Source organism: Drosophila tropicalis, unplaced genomic scaffold (genome assembly GCF_018151085.1).
Source record: "Drosophila tropicalis isolate 14030-0801.00 unplaced genomic scaffold, ASM1815108v1 contig_769, whole genome shotgun sequence".
Classification (NCBI taxonomy): domain Eukaryota; kingdom Metazoa; phylum Arthropoda; class Insecta; order Diptera; family Drosophilidae; genus Drosophila; species Drosophila tropicalis.
The window spans coordinates 15000-39544 of NW_027173256.1; the positions used below are offsets into that span (position 1 = coordinate 15000).

General features: G+C 34.6%; 1 protein-coding gene across 1 annotated transcript; it reads right to left on the reverse strand.

Annotated features, from left to right (window-relative positions):
• Positions 1-2113: 2113 nt before the first annotated feature.
• Positions 2114-24246, reverse strand: Pka-C3 (Protein kinase, cAMP-dependent, catalytic subunit 3). Its single transcript, XM_068293558.1, is given in 10 exon segments — positions 2114-2672; positions 3503-3580; positions 4110-4291; positions 4357-4464; positions 4467-4601; positions 4854-4963; positions 5023-5191; positions 14782-15525; positions 24002-24031; positions 24111-24246. Coding segments are annotated over 10 exon segments (1803 nt in total). The 5' UTR covers positions 24232-24246; the 3' UTR covers positions 2114-2546.
• Between the last annotated feature and the right edge of the window lie 299 nt (positions 24247-24545).

Sequence of the window (24545 nt, forward strand, 5' to 3'; positions counted from 1 at the left end):
TTCTATCGATAACTAGTACATAGAAATCAACGGGAAACGATTTGAATGTTGGAAGTGAAACACTGAACTTCCAGACATCAAATTTATTACTTCTATAGCCAAGATAATACGAGTAACTTTTCAGGAAATATTAAAAGCCGACCTCTTAAAGAATTGATTTTGAAGTAAATATTTACTTAACAGTGTTGAAAAGCGGAACATGCGCTGAAGCTAGATTTCAGTGTTAGCAAACGCTATTTTTTATAAATTATGGTGTTGCCAGTCTGTTGTTTGACAGTTTTGGCAGCCAAATATTTTACTCTGAATTATAAAATCGAGGAATATGTATTCTGAACTATATCTAAAATATAAAATTCTCGGGTCACAGTTTTCGTTGCCATACTCCTCCGAAACGGCTTGACCTATTTTGATGAAATTTTTTGTGCCTATCCGGTATATATGAGAATCGGCCAACATCTATTTTTCATCCCCCTAAATGCTAAGGGTAGTTCAACCCTAAATTTGTATACGCTTGCAAAAAGGGTGTGCAACGCCTAGAACGAAGCATCTCCGACCATACAAAGTATATATATTCTTGATCAGCACGACGAGACGAGTTCAAATAGGCATGTCCGCCTGGATCAACGCAAACTCCTCCTAGACCGTAAGAGCTGCATGTAGGCTTGTATATACTGCAGGGGTTGTAGACGTCGGATTCAGCCGGATCGGACCACTGTATCATATATGTAGCTCCCATACAAACTTCCAAGTCACGAACAGTGACTTTTCTCAATAACTTTGTTATTTTCTGAGCTATTGTCGTGAAACTAAAATATTAGAGAGTTTATTACGCCTACAAACGACTTTGCCAAATTCGATCAAGATCGGGTGACTATATCATATAGCTCCCATAGGAACGATCGGTCGAAAACAGTGACTTTTGTAAATAACTGCGTTACTTTTAACGTGATTGCTTTCAAATTAAACATTAGTTAGTTTAATATATCTGTTAATGACTGTGATCGGGTGACTATATCATATAACTCCCATAGGAACGATCGGTGGAAAGCAGTGACTTTGATCAATATCTTCGTTATTTCCTATTATTGTAGTCCATTCTTTCGCAAACATAAGCCTTTTTAGATAAAACGTTTTTCCACATTGATGGCTAATAGGTAAGGAAAGAGTTACCAAAAAAGTTGCAAGTTCTAAGCCATAGGCACAAAAAGTATATTTGTTAGTTTCGTATATCTATTATTGGCTGTGCTAAATTTGCTCAAAATGGGATAACTTGAATATATACATAGCTGTCATATAAACAAATGATAAAATAGCATGCTTGAAGGCTTTTCTTTTACGAACATTTAAAGTTAAGTTAGCTCCGACCCTCTGATTGATACACATTTTCCATTCAAATATTTGTAATTTTCAAAAGAGCTTCACAAAGGCTTCGAGTTTTGGGTATTATATATACATATGTACATTATATGCTAATGCAAAAGGTCATAACAAATAAGTTGTTCATAATGTCTTTGCCTAAACCCACATACATATTTCAAAACTCTGCCAAACGAAAGCAGATTCTGCTCATTGTCTACCTTGACGTAACCGAAATGTTGAACGTAATATGTAATGAATCAAAAGTATTATGTTTAGTCAATTTAGAAATAGCAACTGCAAAGAGGAGGCTTTGAACATTTAAAATGAATTGATGTTGATAATAGAGATATAGCGAGAAGGGATACTCCACTGGAAAATAATCTCCTTAGTCTGGTTCTATTACCAATGTCATGGTATGATTTGAAATAGGTGTCCGTTATATACGACATTTAAAAATTGCCATAAATCCCTCTTACACAATGGTTATAGGGTATACATGTGAATAGATATACATATGTACATAGATACGTACATATGTATACGCACATATTTTTTCACTATATACATACTATATAGAGAGCGAAAACGAGCTCGTGCCTTAGGAGTGACAGGTTTCCATCTGACGGAACCAAACTAATCCCACAGAACAATGAAAAAAATATATAAATAGACAAGAGACAGGCAAAAGATTTGAATTTCTATCACTTTATTTCAACGTTTTACGTTAATTTCTTCTTTATTTATTTATTTAATTTTTTGTTGTTTTATATTTTTTGTTGGGTTTTTTTTGGTTGGTTTTTTTTTTGATGTTGTTGTTGCTGCCCTCATTATTTAACTTATATTTTTGTTTTATTTTGTGAGGGCGCAATAATTAAACAATTAAATATAATAATAATAACTTAGGCGTATTTCTTCATATCATAATATTGTAAGCATATGTATGTGTAATGTTGTTTGTATGTATGTATATGTATATATATAGAATATCATATATTATATATTAATATATATACCATGAGTTTATCGATATCAATTGCACAGCATTTTGAAACATCAATTAAAATGTTCATTCCAATAACGAAAAAGGCAATCAAATTGAAACAAAGTCCCTTCTGCTTCTCCTTTGTATGTGTATGGGGTGTATTGTCTATGTGTCTATGTGTGTGTGGGTGTATGATTGTGTGCTCTTAAAAATCATTGAAGTACTGCAAATCTCTTTGGTCTACTGCCTTGGCGGGTTTCCAATCCTTTTCGGGATAATCATCAAAATTTTTTGTATCACCATCATGATGAACATCGGGCAATATTGGTGGCTGTAACATAAAAACGATCAAAAATAATGCACATCGATTAATTTTCTTTCAATATAACAATTCAATAACCCTAATGCGGTTATATTCCCGCACTGATCTCAAATCTTCTTACTGACGCATATCCCATTAACCATATACATATGTACATACATACATAAATACCTTTTGTTACATTTTTGGTTTAGCTAACAGAGAGAGAGAGAGGGAGGGAGGGAGAGTGAGAGGTAAGAAGATTTATGGGTCGACACCCACACTAAAAATAGACGCTCCGCTGTGGTCATTAACTAAATTCATAGCTAATTTCCAAAATTTGATTTGTTTATTTGCCTTTAATTACTAAATGGGTGGTAAATGCCGGACGTGGGGTACGACATCGTGGATAAAAATAAATTTTGCTCTAGCTCAGTTTTCAATTCACTTAAATTGGAATAAATATCTTATTTTAAAATTAGACTTAAACAAAATTGTTAAAATCTAAGGATAAGCTCTCTTAGTTTCCAGTATTTGCTGTGCAAATGGAACAAAACTTTCTTTTTGATTCAAATTTCTTTCCTCTAATGTTTCGAAAACTATTTAAAAATCATCATAAAATTGCAGAAATCGTATAAGCAAATGCGTTTTATCTTAAGTCTGTTTATGGCTAATGTAGGAAGAAATAGTTTTCTTAACATTTGTTTTATCTATTTTTAAACAATATTAAATGTTTCTAATAGTGTCTAAACCGCATTTTTTTGATCTTTTCCCTGGGTTAAACATTTGAAACATGTTTCAAATTATAATGATATTGATTTCTGTTTAAGCAAACTGTCAAATAGTTTTCAGGCACTCACCTTAAGCTTCTTATTGTAGACATCATTCCAATTCAAGTGTTTAAACCAGCGATGTCTCTTAACGTCATCGGCGCCATTCTGAGAAAAACATTTTTGAAAGGCGAAATAAATTAGGAAATTAACAAAATTGCGCGACACTCTACAAACACATATGTATAACATATACATATATGTGTACTACATATATGTATATATATATATTTGCATATGTTGTTTTTATTTTTGCGGATGATTTCCTAAACTGACAACAAGCATGTGCAATAGCAGCCAATCGCAACTACAAACGTACTGTCATATATGTATGTATGTGTTATATACATATATGCATTTGTATATGTATAGTATGTATGTATGTACAGTAGTCGACAATTAATTTTTGATATATGTCTAGCAATTTTTAATATTTCTGGCCCATCCAAGCCAAGTGACAAGTGTAAACAAATTGTTTAAAAATAGATTTCTTGTAGTAGCAGCAATAAAATTGTTAAATTTTTCATTAAATAAAGGCCGAAACAAAAAACAAAACAAAAAGTTTGCCAATTAAGCCAAATGTAAAATGAGTCTCCACGTTTGGCAAACTTTTTTTTTTGGTGGTCTACAAACTTACCTTCATATTGCCCAGTCGCTTGGTTCTATCATTCACCAACAGCTTCTTGATCAAGTCTTTAGCAATGGGATCCATATGACGTTCCCATTCAATTTTTCCGCTCAATATCTTTTCATATATGCCAAATGGTTGCTCATCATAGAATGGTGGATAACCCACAAGCATTTCATAAATTAGAACTCCTAAAAAATTGAAAACAACGATTATTTCAGATAGAGATTCAATAATCATCTTTTCATTGACGTACCCAAGGCCCACCAATCCACAGCCTTATTGTGTCCCTTGGATTGTATTATCTCAGGTGCTATATACTCAGGTGTGCCACATAAAGTCCAGGTGCGGTCACGTAACTTTTGGCAAAACCAAAATCTGTTATCTTTAAATGTCCATCACGATTGATAAGCAGATTCTCGGGTTTAAGATCACGATAGACAATTTGTAGAGAGTGTAAATATTCCAAGGCGCTAACAATTTCAGCCGCATAGAAGTTGGCTAAATGAAAAATACGTATATAATATTGGTTATTCAAAGTAAATCATTGAATATTAAGTAACTAGGCAAATGTGAATTACTAATGAACAATTTCAACAAAAAAAAGTTAAGTTTAAGGGCTAAAGGTTGCCATCATTGGTTAAAGGATAAACAAACACAAAACGGCTGGTGAGATTTAACAGGACTCCAGCTTTCTATACATTCTCCTAATTACTTATAAACCGACCCTCGTACATGTGTATGCATACTTACAGGTTTGACTGGTGAATTTGCCTGCATTACGCAAATATGTAAAGAGCTCGCCGCCACAGACATAATCAAAGATCATATATAGATTCGAATCGTCTTTGGTGGACCATTCGCTATTGAATGAAATATAAAATTTGATCGTTTCTTTAATTACTCTCGTTCGATTACTTACAGACTGATCACAAATGGATGTCGTATTTCCCGCAATATATTACGCTCATTCTTAACATGCTCAATTTGCTTTAGACGTATAACTTCGGTCATGGCCAAAATTTTCATGGCACAATATTTTTCCGAAATACGATCGCGACATAAACACACGCGTCCAAAGGTGCCAGTGCCTGCAAAGATTAAGTTAATAAGAATAAATGAATAATGAAGAAGAAACCGCAAGATACAAATGTATATAGAAACCGTCTTATATGTCAGGCCCCATTAAAGTGTTTTGTAAATGATATGGCAATTGGAACGTGGGCGTTAAAAACGGTAGCTCAGCCCTCTCCCCACCTTCCAACCGTCATTTCTACAGCTCATCATGGCACACACTACTCTTCTTCTCCTCCTCCTTCTCCTAAGATGTATAATTACTGTGTTTCTAGCACGTTTTGAGGTTACCAAGTCCAAGTGAGATTCTCTCAACCTTGAATTTTTAATTGGTACAGAGAGGAAATGTGGTATGGGAATATGGTGTGTGTGTGTGTGTGTGTGTGTGTGGATCTCAAATTACACATACTACTTAGGAGTGGTTTTTTGTTTCGCTTTTTCTTTGCCTTCGCCACATTCACTCTCCACTTTTGGTATGCCAAAAGCACCGACTAAGTGCTACAAATTGATTTTTGTCTTATAAATCATCTTTCACTCTTCTTTCTATAGAAGACGCAACCCAAAAATTACAATAACACCAGCAACAGCATCAAAATTACCGCAGCAATAAAGAGACAGAAAGAGAGCGATTGAGAGAGGGAGGGGGGTTAAAAGAAGGAAAAGTTTTCTTTTCATTTCATTTATGTGTTGTTGTGTTGTTTTCGCAGTTTTCTCGCGCAGCTGCTTTTAGTTTTTCAGCACGTTTTCGAACGTTTTCCAAATCGCCCCCAATTCTTGGGGCCAACAATAATTAGCCAATGATTTTGAATGTAATAAAGCAAAAATTGTGCAAAGATTATTGAACCGTTCCCCCTTAGATGACTCGACACGTGCGAATGAAATTCAACAAGCGCCAAGTGGGCATGTCCGCCACTACAAATCGCTAATATAGCCCATATGTTTGCATCTGTCTCATATCGAAAAGAAATTGAAGAAAAAGTGGGAGTGGTAGTGGGTAGTTTTGGAGGCGAAAAAACACATTACACGTGCACATCAAAATCCTATTTCAGACATTCTAATTAATGATTTTTTTGCTGTGATTTTCTTACTTTTTGCATACTTTTTTGGCCTTTCTCCCTCCCTCCCTTCTTGTTTGAGGCTTAATTTGAAACCTGAATGAATCAGCAAAGAAAACACATTGCATAAGGGAAATGGATTAATTGGATGGCCTGAACATGATTAGGGAGTGAGGAAGAGTCTTAATGTTGATTACCAAAAAGAAAGGCGTCAATAATAATCAATAGTTTCATAATAATCAACATTCTAAATTTAGTTAACTGCTCAAATTAGTGTATAGCAAATAAAATCTTCTTTAGCCTTAATTATGCACTTTCAATTGATGTTTTAGGATGTGTACTAAAGGATTTGATTTAGCACAGATGGCGCATTCAGCAAATTCACAAAGGGTTTTAATACATGCACCAAGCAAACATCAGATGATTAAATTTAAACAATGTTTACAAATTTGTCATATTTAAACAAAAAAAAATTTTCAAGTTCAATTCTCTATAAATCAAACAATATTATTTACCAAAATATTCCACATTTTTAGATATTTATATAAACACAAAGATAGCTACGTATATATGTATGTACATATCTGCATAAATATATAGAGTCTTAAGATCTGTTCTTTTTTTTCCAGCTGGTCGTATTTGTGGGTGCAACCAACAAACAAGGGCGTCTAAACGAACTTTCAACAAATCCAATAAAAATAATCAGCTTATAAGATATCTCAAAAATTTTTAAACAGAAGAAAGCGAATTTTTTTAGAATCAATTTTTGCTTATTTGGGTTTTTATTATTATTATTTTTTTTTTTTGTTTCTTCTTTCTATAATTAGTCTAAAAACGTATAAATAAATAATCGAAATATTCCAGATGAATATTTATAAATCAAGCAAGTTATTGCCTACACATCACCTACAATGATCGATGATGATTTTTATTATAAAAATGCTTCAAATATTGCAGACAATTGGCATGTATCCGTGCGGCAGCAGGGGGCCATGACGAAAACACCGACCAATTTCCAATATTTCAATTTCTAAAATTTTGGGAAAGTAAAAAAAAAAAAGCGAAAATTATTCCCTAATATTGTTGTATATGTATGTATGCATACATATGTATGTATATGTATGTGTATGAGCGGAAAAATTTTCTGTGGCCATGCAGTCGTGCATAAAGCATATGGCCACCATGAAGTAATCAAGTTATAACAACAATTCTCTCTGCAAACATATTTAAAAATTAGTTTATCATATATTTTTCCACAGAATTTTGAATTTTGACAAATTATCCAAGTACAACAAGTGGAAGATCGTTTAAATCTTTCCCTGAAAGTAGATAAGATAGCGTATTGTGTTGAAATGAATTCTTCCCTGTGATAAAACAAGTAGTAAGCGTGTAATTAGCAAATGTTGAACAAATAATTAAGAGCGCTGACAAAGAGCTTTAAACATTTATTGTTTTTTTTTTTTTTTTTTTGTGGAAAACTGGAAAATTCATTTTCAGTGTTGTCTGTTGTACTCTATGAACGGCCTTTCTAACACCTTTGCTTTTGAGTAAACTAAACTTGTGGTGAATTTCAAAACTAACATGAAAGGAAAGTGTTTTTCGAGATGTTTTGTTTAACAACTCTTGCAGAGCGCAGCCTCAAGTGCTAAACACATCTTTGCCAAAGTGAAATTGTGACAGCTGTAGAGCAGACAGACGACATACATACATGCGGATAGGCAGACAGTTGGACAGACATGCGACACCAGGACAGACGTGTGGCAGACAAATAAGCGGCGCAGACGCAGATGCGGACACCACAGAGCCAGGTAACATAAAAGCCAAAACCAGTTAGGAGACGCTTAACGTGAACGCAGAAAGCTCCTGGAGTTGTTGCTGCCAGTTGCTGTGGCAGATGCAACAAACTCAAAGAGAGACGACGACAAAAAACCAAGTGCGTTGAGCGCACACAAAGTGAAATATATTTTTACATAATACATAAAACTTTCTTTTTAATGATGCGATGCCTAGCCAGATCCCATACGAGACCAGAGCAGACACTCATGTCCAGTCTGTCTGCTGAATTGTGGACTCTGATTGATACCTTTCAATTATACATAGAAGACAGGGCGACAAACAGAGAGCAAATGCAGAGGCAATGCAATTCTGTTTCATTTTGATTTTAATATATATAAAATTATCTGTGCCAAAAAGTCCAAATACTGTAAAGTATATATATATTTTTTTGTAATATTTTGTAAACGAAATGATTCGTTGATGTGCAATGAATATGCAGATGCGTTTCTATATAAACTTGGCACAAATTTTCACGATATTTCAAACAGCTGCCGCAATTGCCACCCGTCCATCCCGCTGCAATCCCCGATGCCCCACCCCCAACCATGACCAAAGTTAAATAAAGTTAATTGCGTTTCATACAGTTCATTTAAGAAAGCAAAGAAAAAAAAAAAAAAAAGTTTATTTTCTTATTTTTTGTGTTCACAGAAAAAAAGTCATAAATAAGCAAGGAGATGCATGCAAATACATACACATACATATTTACAAAAAAAACTGTCAGATCTGTTGTAAATTGGGTTTATAGGTTGAGTTTGTTTTCGGTACTCTTCCATTTACATGAGCTATTATACTACAATTTATCACATTGTATGGATTGGTTAAGATCATCTTTATTTCTGGTAAATCTCTTACAACAAACAAAAGTTGGCATCCACCAACATTTATTCAAATTGCCAGTAGAGGATCTAAAACAGTTTTAGTATCATCAAAATGGAAAACAACAAATTATGAATTTGATTTACAGTGAATCAGTTAATACCTTTGTTTAGTTGGCCCCTTGTGGAAAAGACATCTTGATAGACTTAACTAGTTTTCTCTTAAACTAACTTTATCATTTGAGAATGATTACACAGGCCGACATGATTTTTGCTGACGTTAACTTGAGAGGTGTTCTTAACTAATTCGGGTACGCTGATTCTAACTGCATACTTGGTTTTTGTCCATCACGTCTAGATTTTGTGAAATCTGGAGATCTGGGGTTGAAAAATAGGCACCCAAAAGTATACTATAGAAAGTTTGAAACAAAAATTTTCAACTTTTTTTTACGGATTTTAGAATATTTTGTGTAAGAAAATTAGTTCTTGTTTGCACATATAACTAATATACAATTTGTAAGACGCAGCAAATTCCCACAATTCTTTAAAATTTAAAAGCAGACAATTCTTGGAATCGCTATAGCATACTTTTTGGTTCAAAATTTACTCATTATAGAACTATATCCGGAGTGTAAGATATTATCCATTATAACAAAGAAATACCTCTTTGATATTTTGTAAATTCCTTTTTAATCAAGCCTAATATATTAATAGGATAAAATAATAATGTTTTTAGTACAATATTATGCTTATATCATGGAAAAATATATTGCAAATTAGGTCATTTTGAATAATTTGAACGCATTTTTTTCGAAATCCTGACGTGATGGAGAAAAACTAAGTACAGGGCCGTGATTAGCAGCCCCCAATTACTATAGGAGACCTATTGAACTTCAAACACTTTTTCATGACCTCAAAAATGTCGGCCTGTGTTATTCGTTTTCTTTTATAGAATCTCAGTGTAGTTCTTGTCACAATGTTCATTGTCTACTCAAAAGTATGAGTTTTTTGACCCTGTACTCAATTCATGGTTTTGACTCATTGTATTTATTGATTCACTCACATCAACTGATTGATAGATAGCTGTAGACTAAAAGTGTTTTTCTTCTTTTTTGAATTCGCCAACACTCTATCTCTATCGGTTTCTTGCTCTACTTTTCAGTATATTTGAGAGACAATTTGACATGTGTATGTGACGGCATGCGGAAATCCATTTCTAAAGCTAATATATCAAATTGACAAATTTCTACTACTTATTTTGTTTAGTGGGGGTGTTGGCGGCGATATAACAGGGGAAGAGATATTTCAAAGACCTCCGAAATTGAAAGCACTGGCAATCCTTTTTACTATCTCTCCCACTGAGGGGCCTAGTGGGCGTGCATTGATTGATAGAATTCTCTTGTTCGTTTTTGGTTTTGGTTTCTTTTCTTTTGTTTTTTTTTTTTTTTTAGAATAAATATTTACGCACAATTCTAGGAAATACAATTCAATTGGGACGCAAGAGAAATATATATATACACACACACACATATGTACATATAATATATGGTGGTTCAAGAGTTTGTTGCCATTTACCAATTGAAATAAAATCGTATCATTTTTGTATATGATAAAGGGTATAATAATTTAGTACAGATGTTTGCAGTGCAATGAATCAAATATATGTCTGTGCATGTATCTACATACAAACATATATAGTATATATAAATATTATAAATGCTTGATAGATTTAAGGCAGCTGTATCTAGATACAACCAAGTGTCGTTCAGTACGACAACCTACAACAAATGCAACTTTAGCCTGGTCCCTTTGCCTAAGTCACATTTGAGGCAAGAAATTTAATTGAACCTCACTTTTGTCGAGGTCAATAAAATGAGAAGACTACAGAATTTCTATTGCCATTGTTACAAGGATCTCTAGTTAAAACCTGCTTTAGCAACAGATGCCAATAAACTGATGAATGAGAAAGAGTATAGAGACATCATCATCATAGCAGTTAATAGCCCAAAACTTTTTGGTTTCTGTTCATTTTTAGCATAAATTGATTTTTAAATAATAAAAAATATAATGAAATTCGCTGTCAGATACAAATACAAGAGGCGAACAGAAAGAACACATGTCCATGGACCCAACAACAAGTTGTGTGTCGTCGTTGCGTCTGCAAAATATAACTCATATAGTTCAAATGGATTACCCCGCCGATATTGTACGCGGTTGGTGTTGGTGTTGTTTTTTGTTTTTTATTTTATTTCTTAATTTTTTTATTTAAGTGCCCCAACAAAAACCATAGCCATACAATTTATATATGTGTGTATAGAGAGAGAATTCTATATAAATATTTTTCCGTTTGCTTGAAAAGACAAAATCAGTCAACAGCAAAATTTATGTTCGCATGGAAAATTTGAATTTGTGTAAACTTTTTGCCATTCGAAGAGAGAGAGCCACCCAAGAAAAAAATCCACAAAATGGTCTAAAAACATATAAGCAAAAATATTATAGAAATTATTATTTGGCCATATGCCAATAAGCGCCAAATTGGCCGACTGGCTGGCTGGCTGGCTGGCTGACTGGCTGGCTGAATGCGTTCTGTGTTCTGTCTCTAAAGCAATGTTTCTCAACATTAAACGAGCATATTAAAATTGCGTTATAAACAGTTTTCGTATTAATAAAAATGACCTAAAAATGCATTTTGCATTTGATATTTTTGGTTTTTTTCTGAGGAAAAATAGACAAAACTTACAAATGAAAAGGACATTTGCTTCGACATTAAAATTTATGTTTATAATTTTTTATAGTCGTGTATTTACATACATATATTGGCGAAGCAATATACAATTCGATCAGAAGCGGAAGCGGAATACATTATTTATGAACATGCTCGATACATACACCATGACCATGGTTAAATGAAATCAATCAATGATAATCTCTCTAGGGGATTGTTCATTGTCAATGTGCTCCAAGTGAATATCATAAAATAACATAGGAAAGAAACTTGAAATATTTGTGAAATAAGAAGTTTATCCAGTCTCTTTTGGCTTCTTCATTTGGCATGCTCCTTAAAGAGCCCCAGACTTGACCAGGGATCAATCTTATAGACAACATTTTGATTCGTCGTTGGACTTTTCATTTGAAATTCTTTGCACTTGCTTTTTATATCTCCAATGAGCCACTTCTTCAGCGTCATCCGGGATGTCTTGCTTTTTTTTAAGTCATGAACTTTCACTCACTCACAATCCAGTTTACTCATTTCCTCATTTTCAAATTCCTCTCCATCCTTCCCCAACCACCTCGGCGACTGCATTATACTTTCCAATTATTTAGATATGACATTTTTATTGCCTTTTTGGGGTTTATTGGCATTATTTGTTATAGTCAGTCTCGCTATAGACAGGTACATACATAAATTTGTATATCATGCAGGCAGAACATGTACAAACACAAAAACTGAAAACAACAAACTGTTTTTTTTTTTTTTTTTGATTTTGATTTTTGCGTTTCTTGTTTTTCGTAAAAGAAAAACAATTCCGTAGAAAATCATGCAAATACACTCATTTTCGAAAAAGTTCCCCCTAAAAAGAAATTTGAAATTTTGATCAACATCTTGGATTGGCTTGGGTTTCACCCTTGTTGAAACGCTTTTGGCACGTTTATGTTTATGTATATTGTTTGTCCGAAATGCGGCTAATTAACGATGAGTTCAATATTTACAATGAAAAATCACTCGATTGCGATTTGAGACGCTCAGGGTTATTGCTTTTTTCCTCTAATTTGTGTTGTGTTGTGAATGGTTTGCCCTAATGAGCGATCTCTGACTCATAACAAATATCTGGCCCCACAGTGTTTGGTGTGTGTGTGTGTGTGTGTGTGTGCGTGACTCGATGCGTGGCTCCATGGCGTGATATCCGTTCAAGTTTATTTAGATTATTATCCATGTGAATTTACACTTGAATGTTTTTCAATACCTAATACACCATTGGGCTGGCAATTGTATTGAAATGAATACTTGGATTACTCATACGACGTGTGGTGCAACTGCAAAGCCTAGCAGCAGCTGGATAGGCAAGAAGAAGCTGGGAAATGATCTAACCGTTTATTTATCTAGGCATAAGAATAATCATGCTTTTAATTTGCAAGACTTTGTTATCTTTCCTATATTTTTGGCCACATAGTTGTTCAAGTGGATAAACCAATTGCAAGAAAACGGTTTCTTTCCAAAGTAAAAGTTAGAACACGAATGAAAAACGATTCGCAAAGATAATGTTGTTTTGTACAATTTTTGCCAATTTTTCACCGATTTACTTATCAAGTATTCTGCAATCAATAAATAACATCTCTACCACTGATGAGATGACATCACACATTTGGATTGGATGGGCTTTAGTGCAGATTCAAAATAAGGACATGACTTTTAAGTATTTGAAAATCGGCTAAAATTTGGTAAAGTTACAGTTTTTTTTACTGAATTTCTCGTATCAACGTTTTGTCAACATTTTGTCCCCTCAAGCATTTGCCTATTCTGCAATAGCTGATCCGTCACTGCCCCAATGCAATTTGGAAGAGTATTCAAAGTTCGATGATATCACAGCTAGATCAGTAACAACATTAGTCAATTGAGAAAACTCCTTATTAGATGAAAAATAATTAACGCCCATCTAAATGAACTAATTAGGTAGCCTTTAATGGCTAAAACGTGTACTAAAAGAAAACAAAAAAAAAAAAAAAAACATAAAAAGATATATACTAATCCATATAAATTGTTAAAACTAGCCACAAGTAAATATTTATCCCAAAGCGAAAAGAAAACATAATGACTTATTTTAGAAAGCCCTCCAAACCTCCCGCACAGACATATTCCCGCCTCCCTTAATTTCGTTTTCGTTCACCTTTTTGAAACAATGTACTAAATTTAGTACAATCAAGACGTCAAGCATTACGTCACAAGGCAAAACAAATCAAATTATTGTACAGCATCACTACTCCTCTCCCTCTCTCCACCCGTTCCCGTTTGTCCTCCTTTTGTTCATATTGCTGGATTCATTCATGATCTTAAACAAAAGTCTAAAAATACCGATAAAAATTTGTACTTAATCTTTACGCAAGCAACAGTGGGCAAAAGCAATTTACCTACGATGAGTGCAAAATACTCATAATAATCATGAATACACTCATACCATCATAATATCCATTTGCCTTCACATTCAATTTGCGTAATCAATAAGAATTTATATATTTTTCTCTGCGTATATAATAAAACCAATAAAAACTAATAGAAAAGCCAAAGCGCTGATGGCAATAACGGCAACGAAACGGTGAACAGACAGAAGAAGAAGAGCAAGGAAAGGAGCAGTGTGAGAAGAGGGTGGCATACAAAAAATGAGGTAATAAGCAATATAGGATTCGGGTAATATCAAAGCAAATCAGCTCAAAGAGCCAGTATTCTCTTTTTTTTTATCTTAATGAAAGAAAAAGAAAAAGACTGCACAATAAAAACAACAACCAAAAAGAGCCATACTAATAGTAATTATTGTATTAATTGGTTTGCATACACATTTTCAATTTCATTAACATTCGAAATCATTTAATTATAGTCCTAGATGTGTGAGAAAAAGTGCGGGGGAGGTGAAGTGCCTTGAAAATCATTTAATCTACAGTCGAAAAAAGCCTTGACTCTCTCCGTCTTGAGAACTGACCTAGAACTAATGGTGTTTTGATAGCTATACTCTAAACAGTTGCTCCCCTTCCGTCCCCCTGTCAGTCAAACGATCGACAATGCAAACAAAATTGGTGGAAATCACACCACATGGCGATTTTATACCATATCTTCTATGAGATATGTTCAGTCAGGTTCAGTTAGTTGGGACAGATTGAAGGTTATCTACGTTTGGATTTCGAACTTACCGACAGTTTTGATGATCTGATAGTCATCCAAATGATATTTGCGTACTCCTTTGGCTGTTTGGACGCTGCTGCTTTCCTCTTCGGATGATTCGTCATCCTCATCCTCCTCGTCGTCGGTCTCATTGCCATCATCGTCCTCAATACTCTCTGAATCATTGGTAATATCATCGCCAGTAGCGCCAACGCTGGCAGCAGCAGCACCACCACCATCTCCAATGTCATCATCATCGTCAGCGTCATCATCGCCGTCGACATCATTGACATCCTGTAGAGAACTGCTGCTGCTGCTCCTGTTGCTGGTGCTAGTGCTGGTACTGTTGGCATGTTGTTCCTCCGCCTCCTCTTCCTCCTCGTCGCTGTAATCTGATTCTAAGGGATCTGATGATTCACTTGATGCCACACAGTGTCCACCAGTACCACGTGTAGCTGAACCAATGCCATTCGTTCGTCCAGCTCCTCCCAATTTGAATGTGAATGTTGCCTCTGTATTGATGTCATTTGTTGTTGCTCCTGCTCCTGCTGCTGATGCTGTTGTTGTTGATGATGATGTGGTTGTGGGTATTTTCTTATAGCCTGATGACGTCATGACGCTTCCTGAATTTCCTGCCGTCAGTTTTGATGCTGCTGATGAAGTTGATGTGGATCCACCAACTGTTGAAGGCTTTGTTGTCAACGGTGTACAGAATCGAGCGCAAGTTGCCGTGGACATTTCCGGGCTGGTCCTTGAATTCTTTTTACCCCTTCCTGTAAACAGACAGACCGACAGATATACATATAGACAATTGATGGTTTTAGAAATCATAAATGTTGAAAGCATTGTATTTTATGCTAATGGACATTGTTAAAAATAGAATATGATGTTTGTATATTGTGTAAAGCTTAGTGCAATCAAATGAGAATTTCTTTGTGCTAAAATGTTACTGAAAAATAATAAAATTCCTAGTTTAAGCCAAAATTCACACAATCTTATTTGAATTCTTGGCAGAATTCAATTTTTCTTTCTTCGAGAACAGAAACTTTTCGCCATATTTCTTAAGTTTATAAATGCAGAAATAATATAACTAAACTGCAAGCAAAATGTTCATTCAGAATTGAGTACTTGAAAATGAATGAAACCACATGGAGAAGTCCATAATTGCTGCGCGGCCTACTTAATGACTTTTTCATGGTTTGTATGTACATACGTACGTATGTATGGGTAAATTATTTCCCAAAAATGACATTGGTAGGTATTCAATATTTGATATTTGTTTGCCAGACTAGTTAAATTTAGTTTCCTTTGTTTTGTCGAGGCTCGGTTTGCCTTGAGTCATGCCTCCTGCCAGCCATTCATGGCTGTTTAATTAACCAAACCGACGGCCAGAGGAAACGACAGAGACGGCAAGATACAAAGAGAACGAGAGGGGGACAAGTAGCGGAATTGTGAATGGAAATGCTTCTTTTGTATTTTAGTCTGACAAGCGCTTTAGTCGTGCGCATCAAATTGAAAGTGAAATGAAATTGCCATTGGTCAAACAAAGAGGCAAAAATTGAACGGGGTGTTAACACACCCCCTCCCCACAAACACACACATACAGACAAAGACCAGAGACTGGAGAGGAATACTGCGGCGAAAAGAACTGTATAAGTGTCCTTTCAAAGGTCTTATCAAACAGAGAACAGATAGAAAATTGACTTATATGCCAAAGGGTTGAACAACATACAACAATCATAATATTATTAATAACAATAAATGCAATTTTTATTCAATTTAAGATCCGAGACGCTGACAAAGACTCGAAACGAATGAAAAGACTTGGAAGGCGATGCACTTGCAGTTAATTGAAAAGTTATGGGCCCAGGCATAAAATGCCATCATGATGATGATAATGATGATGACAACGAAGATGATAATGATGACTACATGTGAGTATATAAAAATCAATAGCCATATGGCGGGACAATAGAGACGAATATTGTACGTATGTATGTATATGGATTTTCTATAATGGCTCAGGACTGTTATTGTTCTGAGCCCATAAGGAAGCTGAGGCCTGAGGCCTGGTGGGGGCTTGGAACCGACTGAGGCTAATAATCAGAATCTAGGCCAGGCCAAAAGCATTCGCCAAATTGATGTATGTACATACAAATACTACATAGTAAGTAAGTAGAGTGTGTACGTCATCATCTGGCGAGAAAAAGCCTTACGAAATTGAAACGCTCTGCTCTGACTTTGATTGAAGGCCAGCCATTCAGACATGCACTCTATTTAAACATACACATACACATACATATGTATTTATTGAAAATAATACAATGGGGTTCTTCCACGGACTTTCGGTTTTCGGCGAAGATTGATTGAAAGTCAAGTGTGATTAATCCGATCCGGAACTAAACAAAGGGAAATGCATCGAAAACGAAAAACATTCATATCCAAAGCGAAGAAACCTATTAAATTTCACATCTGATTGCTAATTGTTGTCGTTGTTCACTCTCCATTGAAATTTTATGCATTTCACACGTTCCATTCTCGAAACCAAAAAGGAAAAATCCATTCCTTCCACTTTAAGCAAATGGCAGAGAATGAACAAGGGCACTGGAAAATGCATTTTCACTAGCTCGAGGCGAAATAAGTTGGTAGTACAAGTTATGGGACAACTAGATGAAACTTTTAAACCGCTAAATGAAGTCTCTGTAAACTTATTACTGTATAATATAGTCAATTCTATAAACATTTACGCTCCTTTCTGATGGGTAAACATTATCACAGAAGGCATACACTCATCCATCTGAAAATGAGTGAAAAACAAGAAAAAGAAACCACAAAACAACAACAGATAAACAGTTCTGGATAAATAAAATCTCAATCTTTATTTTAATATTTGTCAGAGCAAAAAACAAAACAAAGCAAAACAAAAGATACAAAAAGCCAACCTTGTCATTTCTTCTTTCATTTGGAATGTTTACGATTCTTTGCTATTTTTGCGAGAAAAACGAAACGAAACGAAACAAAAACAAAACAATTTCAACATTTTATGATTATTACATACAAAATCTTTATGAATCGCTGTCACTCAAAATTATTTATCTATCTACTATATCTTTCTCTTTTTTTTCCTTTTCTTCACTCATTCCGTTTTTCGTGTATTAAAAGTACGGAAATATAATTTAGAGTTCAGCATTTGTTTTCTGAATAATTTCAGACAAATCACTTCGATGAGGGGCAATAGCAATAGCAATTGTGAATGGCAGATGATAGAAGCAGCAGTTGGAAGGGGGACAGGGGGATGTGGCTGGTGGATGGTGGCGGGTGGGTTGCTGGGTGGCCGGCAGTATATGTATGTTCGGGGTGTGTGTGTGTGTTAGGTCGATGATTGTATATTAGCCAAAAAGTAAATACCAACAACTAACGTCAGTCAGTCAGTCAGCGAGTCGATAAGTGGTCTGCACCAGCCCAATATCTAGCCCCATCTCTTTCTCTTTCTCTGACACTTATTCACCTTGATTGTGGCATGGCGACTGCCAAAATGGAAAATGGAAATGGAAACTGATTTCGCTGCTGTTGGCAAGTCAAAAACACAACAACAAAAATTAGAAAAAAACGGAAAATATCTTAAATGTTGCTTAATCTTCCGGTCGTGGCTAAGCAGCAATCGTCACTTGATGTTTTCTTTCTTTTCGTCTATACGTATATATACATATATATATTCTTTTTGTGAATGAAGAACGCATTTAGAGTAAAGCATACATACATATGTATATATTGAGAATGAATGATAAGAACCAACAATCTATTCAGTCAACTTTTAAAGGTGGAAAATCTCTTTACTTAGTTATTCAGATCGAAGCTTTAGATAGGGATAAAGCAATTTATGAATGATAGTTTTATCGGTGATAATGTGATAATCCTATAGGCATATTTGTATTTACATAGAAAACACCTTAAATACACAAATAATGGCAAAATATTGGAATCGCATTGTTGGTAAAGTAACATTCTTAATTCAAATGTACAAGACTGTTAATTTTTTAAGAATTTTTGCTTGTAAATTTAAATTACACAAGTAATATATTAATTTGTGTACCTCTATTGGAAATATTATTATTATTTCAGTTGTTTTGAATAAGAATAATATTTAATAAAAAAATTTAATTGAACTTTCTAAAAAGTCTTGCAATATATGTACGTATGTATTAGTTCAAGGATTAAAGGAACTATTTTAATCCTCCAGTCCTTTAAAATGACAAATCTCCAACAATTATGTTACTTTTGAGCACACACTCTCCCTCTCTCTCTTTCTTTCGCTGTCTCTTTCATCCTCTGTCCAAAGTTTTAAACATTTGAATATTTATGATCCAAAATTTTCTATTCTTAATTTTCTGAATTTTCAGTTTTTTTTTTTTTTTTTGCTGTTTTGCTCTCGTGATTATGAAACATTTTTCACCTCAACTCACACACACACACACACACACACACATACATAAAGTGGATTTGATTTATTTAGAAAATTATCAAATCAAAGAATGAATATTGCTTAATTTTTTATTTATTTATTTTGTTTTTTGCTTTTTTTTTATTTTTGGACTGCCCCACTTGAACTTTGCCAGAGGGAAACAGAATGAAGGAAAGGAAAAAAAACGCAACCGAACGAATGAAAAAAATTTATGTTATTTATTAATTGAAAGCTACGTGGGGCGATTTGTTAAAATGTGAATTGTGAGATGGGATGAGATGGGATCGGATGAGGGCATCGTCATCATCATTAACCATAATTTTAGTAGGCGGTACAGGAAAAACGTATTAAAAACGCACACATACGCATCACATTGAAAGGAAAATTAAACAGGGAATGAAAATGAAATTATGAATAAGTGACAGTAAAAACAAAAAATAAAAAAGACAAATTTTTTCAAAAAAAAAAAAAATAAAAATAACACGCATCATCATCAAAATTAACGCACACACACACACACACAAAATTGCCCATAATAATCAAAAATAATGCCGGCAAAAACAACAACAACAAATGTATATGCATACACTATATATACATATATCTGTGTGTGTGTGTGTGTGTGTGAAAAATCTTACATATATATTGTAATAAATTTGGCGACACGACACAACGCAAAGAAGAGGGAAAACAAAAAACCAAAATGAAAAAAAAGGGCAAAAGTAACATAAAGATTTATGAGCTTTGGATTTTTTATTATAGAGCAAGTATTTCCGGTGTCCTTGGTCTAGTTTTGTAATGGAAAGCCATCAATGCGGAAAAAGGGACCAGTTCTGGGATCGGGAACTTAGCCTTGACTTAGTTTGAAATAACAACACTGACGAATTGAACTTTGACACGAAACACACACATAAAAAGCAAGAAATGCAATGCAAATTGAATACACAATTTCAATATTTTGATTTTGTTAATGGCAAAAGTTTCGAAAATATTGTTTTCGGCTGGTTATGATAAAAGTGGATGACTTTGTTGTCATCTATCGACTGATTGGAGAACCCTTTTGCATTCTCCATTGGAGAACAACTAAATAGCAAGAACTAACTAGATAAACGTTCGCTAGTTGTTCTTTATTTAAATTTGATTACTAATAAAATCGTAAATCGTGTTAAAGTCGGGCTATAATAGATAAAAATGATCTCAGTGTCTCTGTCTTGAGTCTCTCTCCCAATCTTGAGTTCTAGATTCTGCCTAGTGGAGACTGATGAAGAGAATTATGTCTAATATTAGTTTTCTCAGATTCAGAATTGGGAAAGGTGGATTACCTAATCTTTAGTAGTTCTTGGTTGTGTAGTTAGACCAATTTGAGTTATAAATATCAAAGAAGCTAACATCGGCTATGCCGAAGTTTATATACCCTTGCAGTCCTTGACAATAATAATTTTACATGTTCAAAATTTGATTTCTGCAACTCAATTCGTCAATATACAAACAAAACAATTTTACTCTTTATACTACAATTTTTTCTTCTTCTTCCCTCGTTCCCTAAGCAAAGCAACGCACGCATACACATACAGTTCATGTAGCGTTGCGTGTGTGTGTGTATGCATGTACTCTGTTGACTTGATGATGACGTAGTAGGCAGCAAGCAGCGCTGCCGGCAGCGATTGAACCGATTTATATTGACTGTAACTTGTGTTCTATTTATCCGATCAGGGTCAAATTTTGGGATCTGAGATTTTATATCAAATTCTATTATATTGGTAAATTTCATGGGGATACTCCAATTTTTGCAAAAATTTTTGTTCCAGAGTTATATGATATAGTAGTCCGATCCCAAAGATTTTCATACTTTATCTCACCCGGGTAAAAAAAAAGCTCCCAAAAAAAATTTCATCCCGATAGCTCTTAAGATGGCTGAGTAAAACGCGTACGCACCGACGGACAGACGGTCAGACGGACAGACGGACATGGCTATATCGACTTAGCTTCTCATGCTGATCAAGAATATATATACTTTATGGGGTCGGAAACGTCTCCTTCTGTGCGTTACAAACATCTGACCAATTTTATAATACCCTCTGCAAGGGTATAAAAATAGAAGGCTTAGATAGTTTCACAATATGCCAGAATACATGTAGATATTTAAAATGTAAATACATACATTCATATTCATTTTCAGTATCGAAAAACTTTATCGATCAATTTGAAATGATCTTTACTAGCTATCAAAGTTTTCATCATAGCCATTTCCGTGTATGAAACTTGCAGCATATCATCAGCTAATTGCAATAATTAAGAACTGAAAAACTTGCGTAGTTTGGCTAATTATACATCCACTTATTCATCTCAGTGTGTGGAGTGAGAGAGAGAGAGAAGGAGATCTCGAGGGGCGTGTTATGGGGTTGTATGTGTGTAGGGGCTTTTGGAAAGCAACCGATGAAGTGGAAGAAGAAGAAGCAGAAAAAGCATTTATAGACCATTTGGTCTACCTTTTTGGCATGGAGATTATTACTCACCGAAAACTAATTTTTACCAGCCGAACGACTCGGCGGGCCGCTGGCGCGATGCTGTTTTGGTTTTTCTTAAAGATCGCGTTTTCTTTCACTCTTTTTCCTAGTGTTTTGTTTTTGTTTGATTTTTGTTGGTTTTTTGGTTTGGTTTTTTTTGCTGGCGGTTTTTTTTTTCTTTCTTTTTTGTTATTGTCTGGAATCGGAACGAACGCTTGCGAAATTGTTAAAAATAAATATATATTCAGCACGATTTTCTTTCAACTGAGCAAAAGTGAAACGAAAATAAACTTAACACTCAGCGCGATATATTCTTATACGGTTTTTCTTTTTCTCTTATTTTTTTTATTATTTTTTTTGGATTTTTCTTCTTAGCGGTTCTTCGTTCAGTTAACCAAATTGTGTCACTTTGTTTTTTGTTGTTAAACGTTTTTCCCCCTTTTCCGTTCTCTTTGCTCTTAATGGTATTGCTATTATTATTATTGTTGCTGTTGTTGTTGTGTATTGTTTGTTTTGCTGTTTTACTTTTTTGCCGTTTCCAGAGACCGTGAGATCGGCTAAGATCTCGAATATCCGGTTATTGTGCCGCAGCAGCAACAGCAGCTCTTGCAGTTGTGTTTTATCTTAGTTAAGGGCAACAAAGTTTTGCCACCAGAACCAAAACAATTTGACAAACAAATTGGCAAAAAAAAAAAAAAAATTAATTAACAATTTTAATAAACAATTGTTCCTTTTTTTCGTGGAGTTGTGGGGTTTTCAACAAACAATTTGCATTCAAAAAAAAAAAATTCTTTCCCAAAAATTGTTTTTTTTTTTTCTCCAAAATTTATATAAAAAAAAATACAATATGGGCGCTTTTAATGTTTTTAGTTTGTTGTTTATTTTTTTGTTGTTTTGTTCTGTTCTATTGATGACCAGCCGCCTCCAAGTTTTGCACGAAACTGAATTGTAAAATCTGCGAATTGTTTGCCACAACTCTTGAATGTTGGCAGTAGGCAGACGGTAGACCCGATGACGGCGACCGAGACGACGACCACGACAAAGACGACGACGACGACGACATGGGGCTTCGGCAACGGCTACACTTGGTCTTGGCCAGAAACAAAGGCCGTGGCAAGACAGGGAGAGGGGCAGGGACAGCAGCAGGAGCACGAGCAGGAAGAGTGAGGGCAAGAGCAAGAAATCTAGATGATAATAACCATGATGACGATGATGCCGAAATGATGATGACGATGATGATGATGATGATGGGATGCGCTCTTTTGGCTATATTGGAGGAGAAGATGTTTGCCTTTGCTCTCCACGTGTAGGATGTGTGTAAGCTGTCGCTTGTGTGTTTGGGGGCTAAAGTGTTTGACTCAAGTGTTTCCAGGATTGAAACTTTTTACTGGATCGATTGTTAGTTAATTTACACTTAGAAAAGCCTTTAAAATTAATGGCCAGCAAGATGTCTAAAGCCAAATCTATTGATACGACCTTTAACGACATTCAAAAGTATCATCGTATATCTTGAATAAGAGTATTTCCACAATGAAATATATAATTAGATGGTTATACATAATTATAAACCAAAACGTTAATAGACAATCAGATTATAATGTTACTTGGGAGAATGAACGAAATCATCATAATACTAGATTGGCAAACATGAACTTTTTTTTTTAGTAGGTACTCCTTCTTGTTAACGAAATTTACTGAGACAATGGTTAGCTCACCTATTGAATTATTTTGCACTTAAGTGAAAGACGCATGTCTTTCAGGTTTTTTTTCCTCCAAGTGTAACCTGCTGCTCATCATAATTTAATCTAATTTACAGCATTTTGCTCCCTTTTGCCACTTGGTGCTGCTTCTGACGGGTTTGCCTCAAAAGGCCTCATTTTGAATGTTTGTTTGGCAACAAAGATTTTTGCGTGTTGAAATTTTGATTTTGATTTTGTTTTCTTTCATTTCTGTTTTTTTTTTTTTTTTTCTCCTCGTCTTTTTGGCTTTTTGTTTGTTTGCATTGCATTTGGTGTTAGTAAACAGAAGTCTTAAACACCAGAAAGTTTGCATGTTTATGTAAGTAGTTTGTACTAGCCGCAGAGACTTTGACAAGGTCAGACCCCGTTAAGGAATTTACATATCAAAATCATCGTCATCATCATTTTTACCATTACCATGACCATTACCACGAGCAGCAACATCATCATTGTTGCCATCATCAGGTGGACGACACGTCAGTCACGCGTAGTGGCCCTTTAAGAAGTCTTTTTCAAGACCAAGGTTATAGTTTGCACTTACCACTTTTAGCGCCATGTTGAAAAATTCCATCTATTAAAATTTGAATTCAGTTAAATAATTTAAAAAAACAAACTAGAATAATATGGAAATTTTTGCTCATGGCACTTACTCCTCTTGCGCATACCTTTTTGCCAACAAAAGCAAAAAAGTCGTACAGATACATTTGCTAATATACACACGCAAACTTTATAGGCAAGTAATATTTGTTGAAAACTCTTCCAAACGTCCATAAAATATACAAAATATTTGTGTTGTTTTTATATTAATTTTTACTTCGGTAGATTTGATATATTTTTAAAATTTTGAATTTTTCAGCGATTACTTAATTTTAATACAGTTTTCCAACGGTTACTTAATTCAAATATTTATAATGCTTAAGCCACATCAATTTCAAAAAAATGTTCATATGAATACAGACATCTATTGTTTCAAAATTGTCTTTAAGCGAAATATTCATTTGAATTGGCGCGCTAACGTGTTTGAACGTAGTGCCAACGTCGAACCAATGAGAGCAACTCCAACCGAAGAGTCGAACATATGGTGC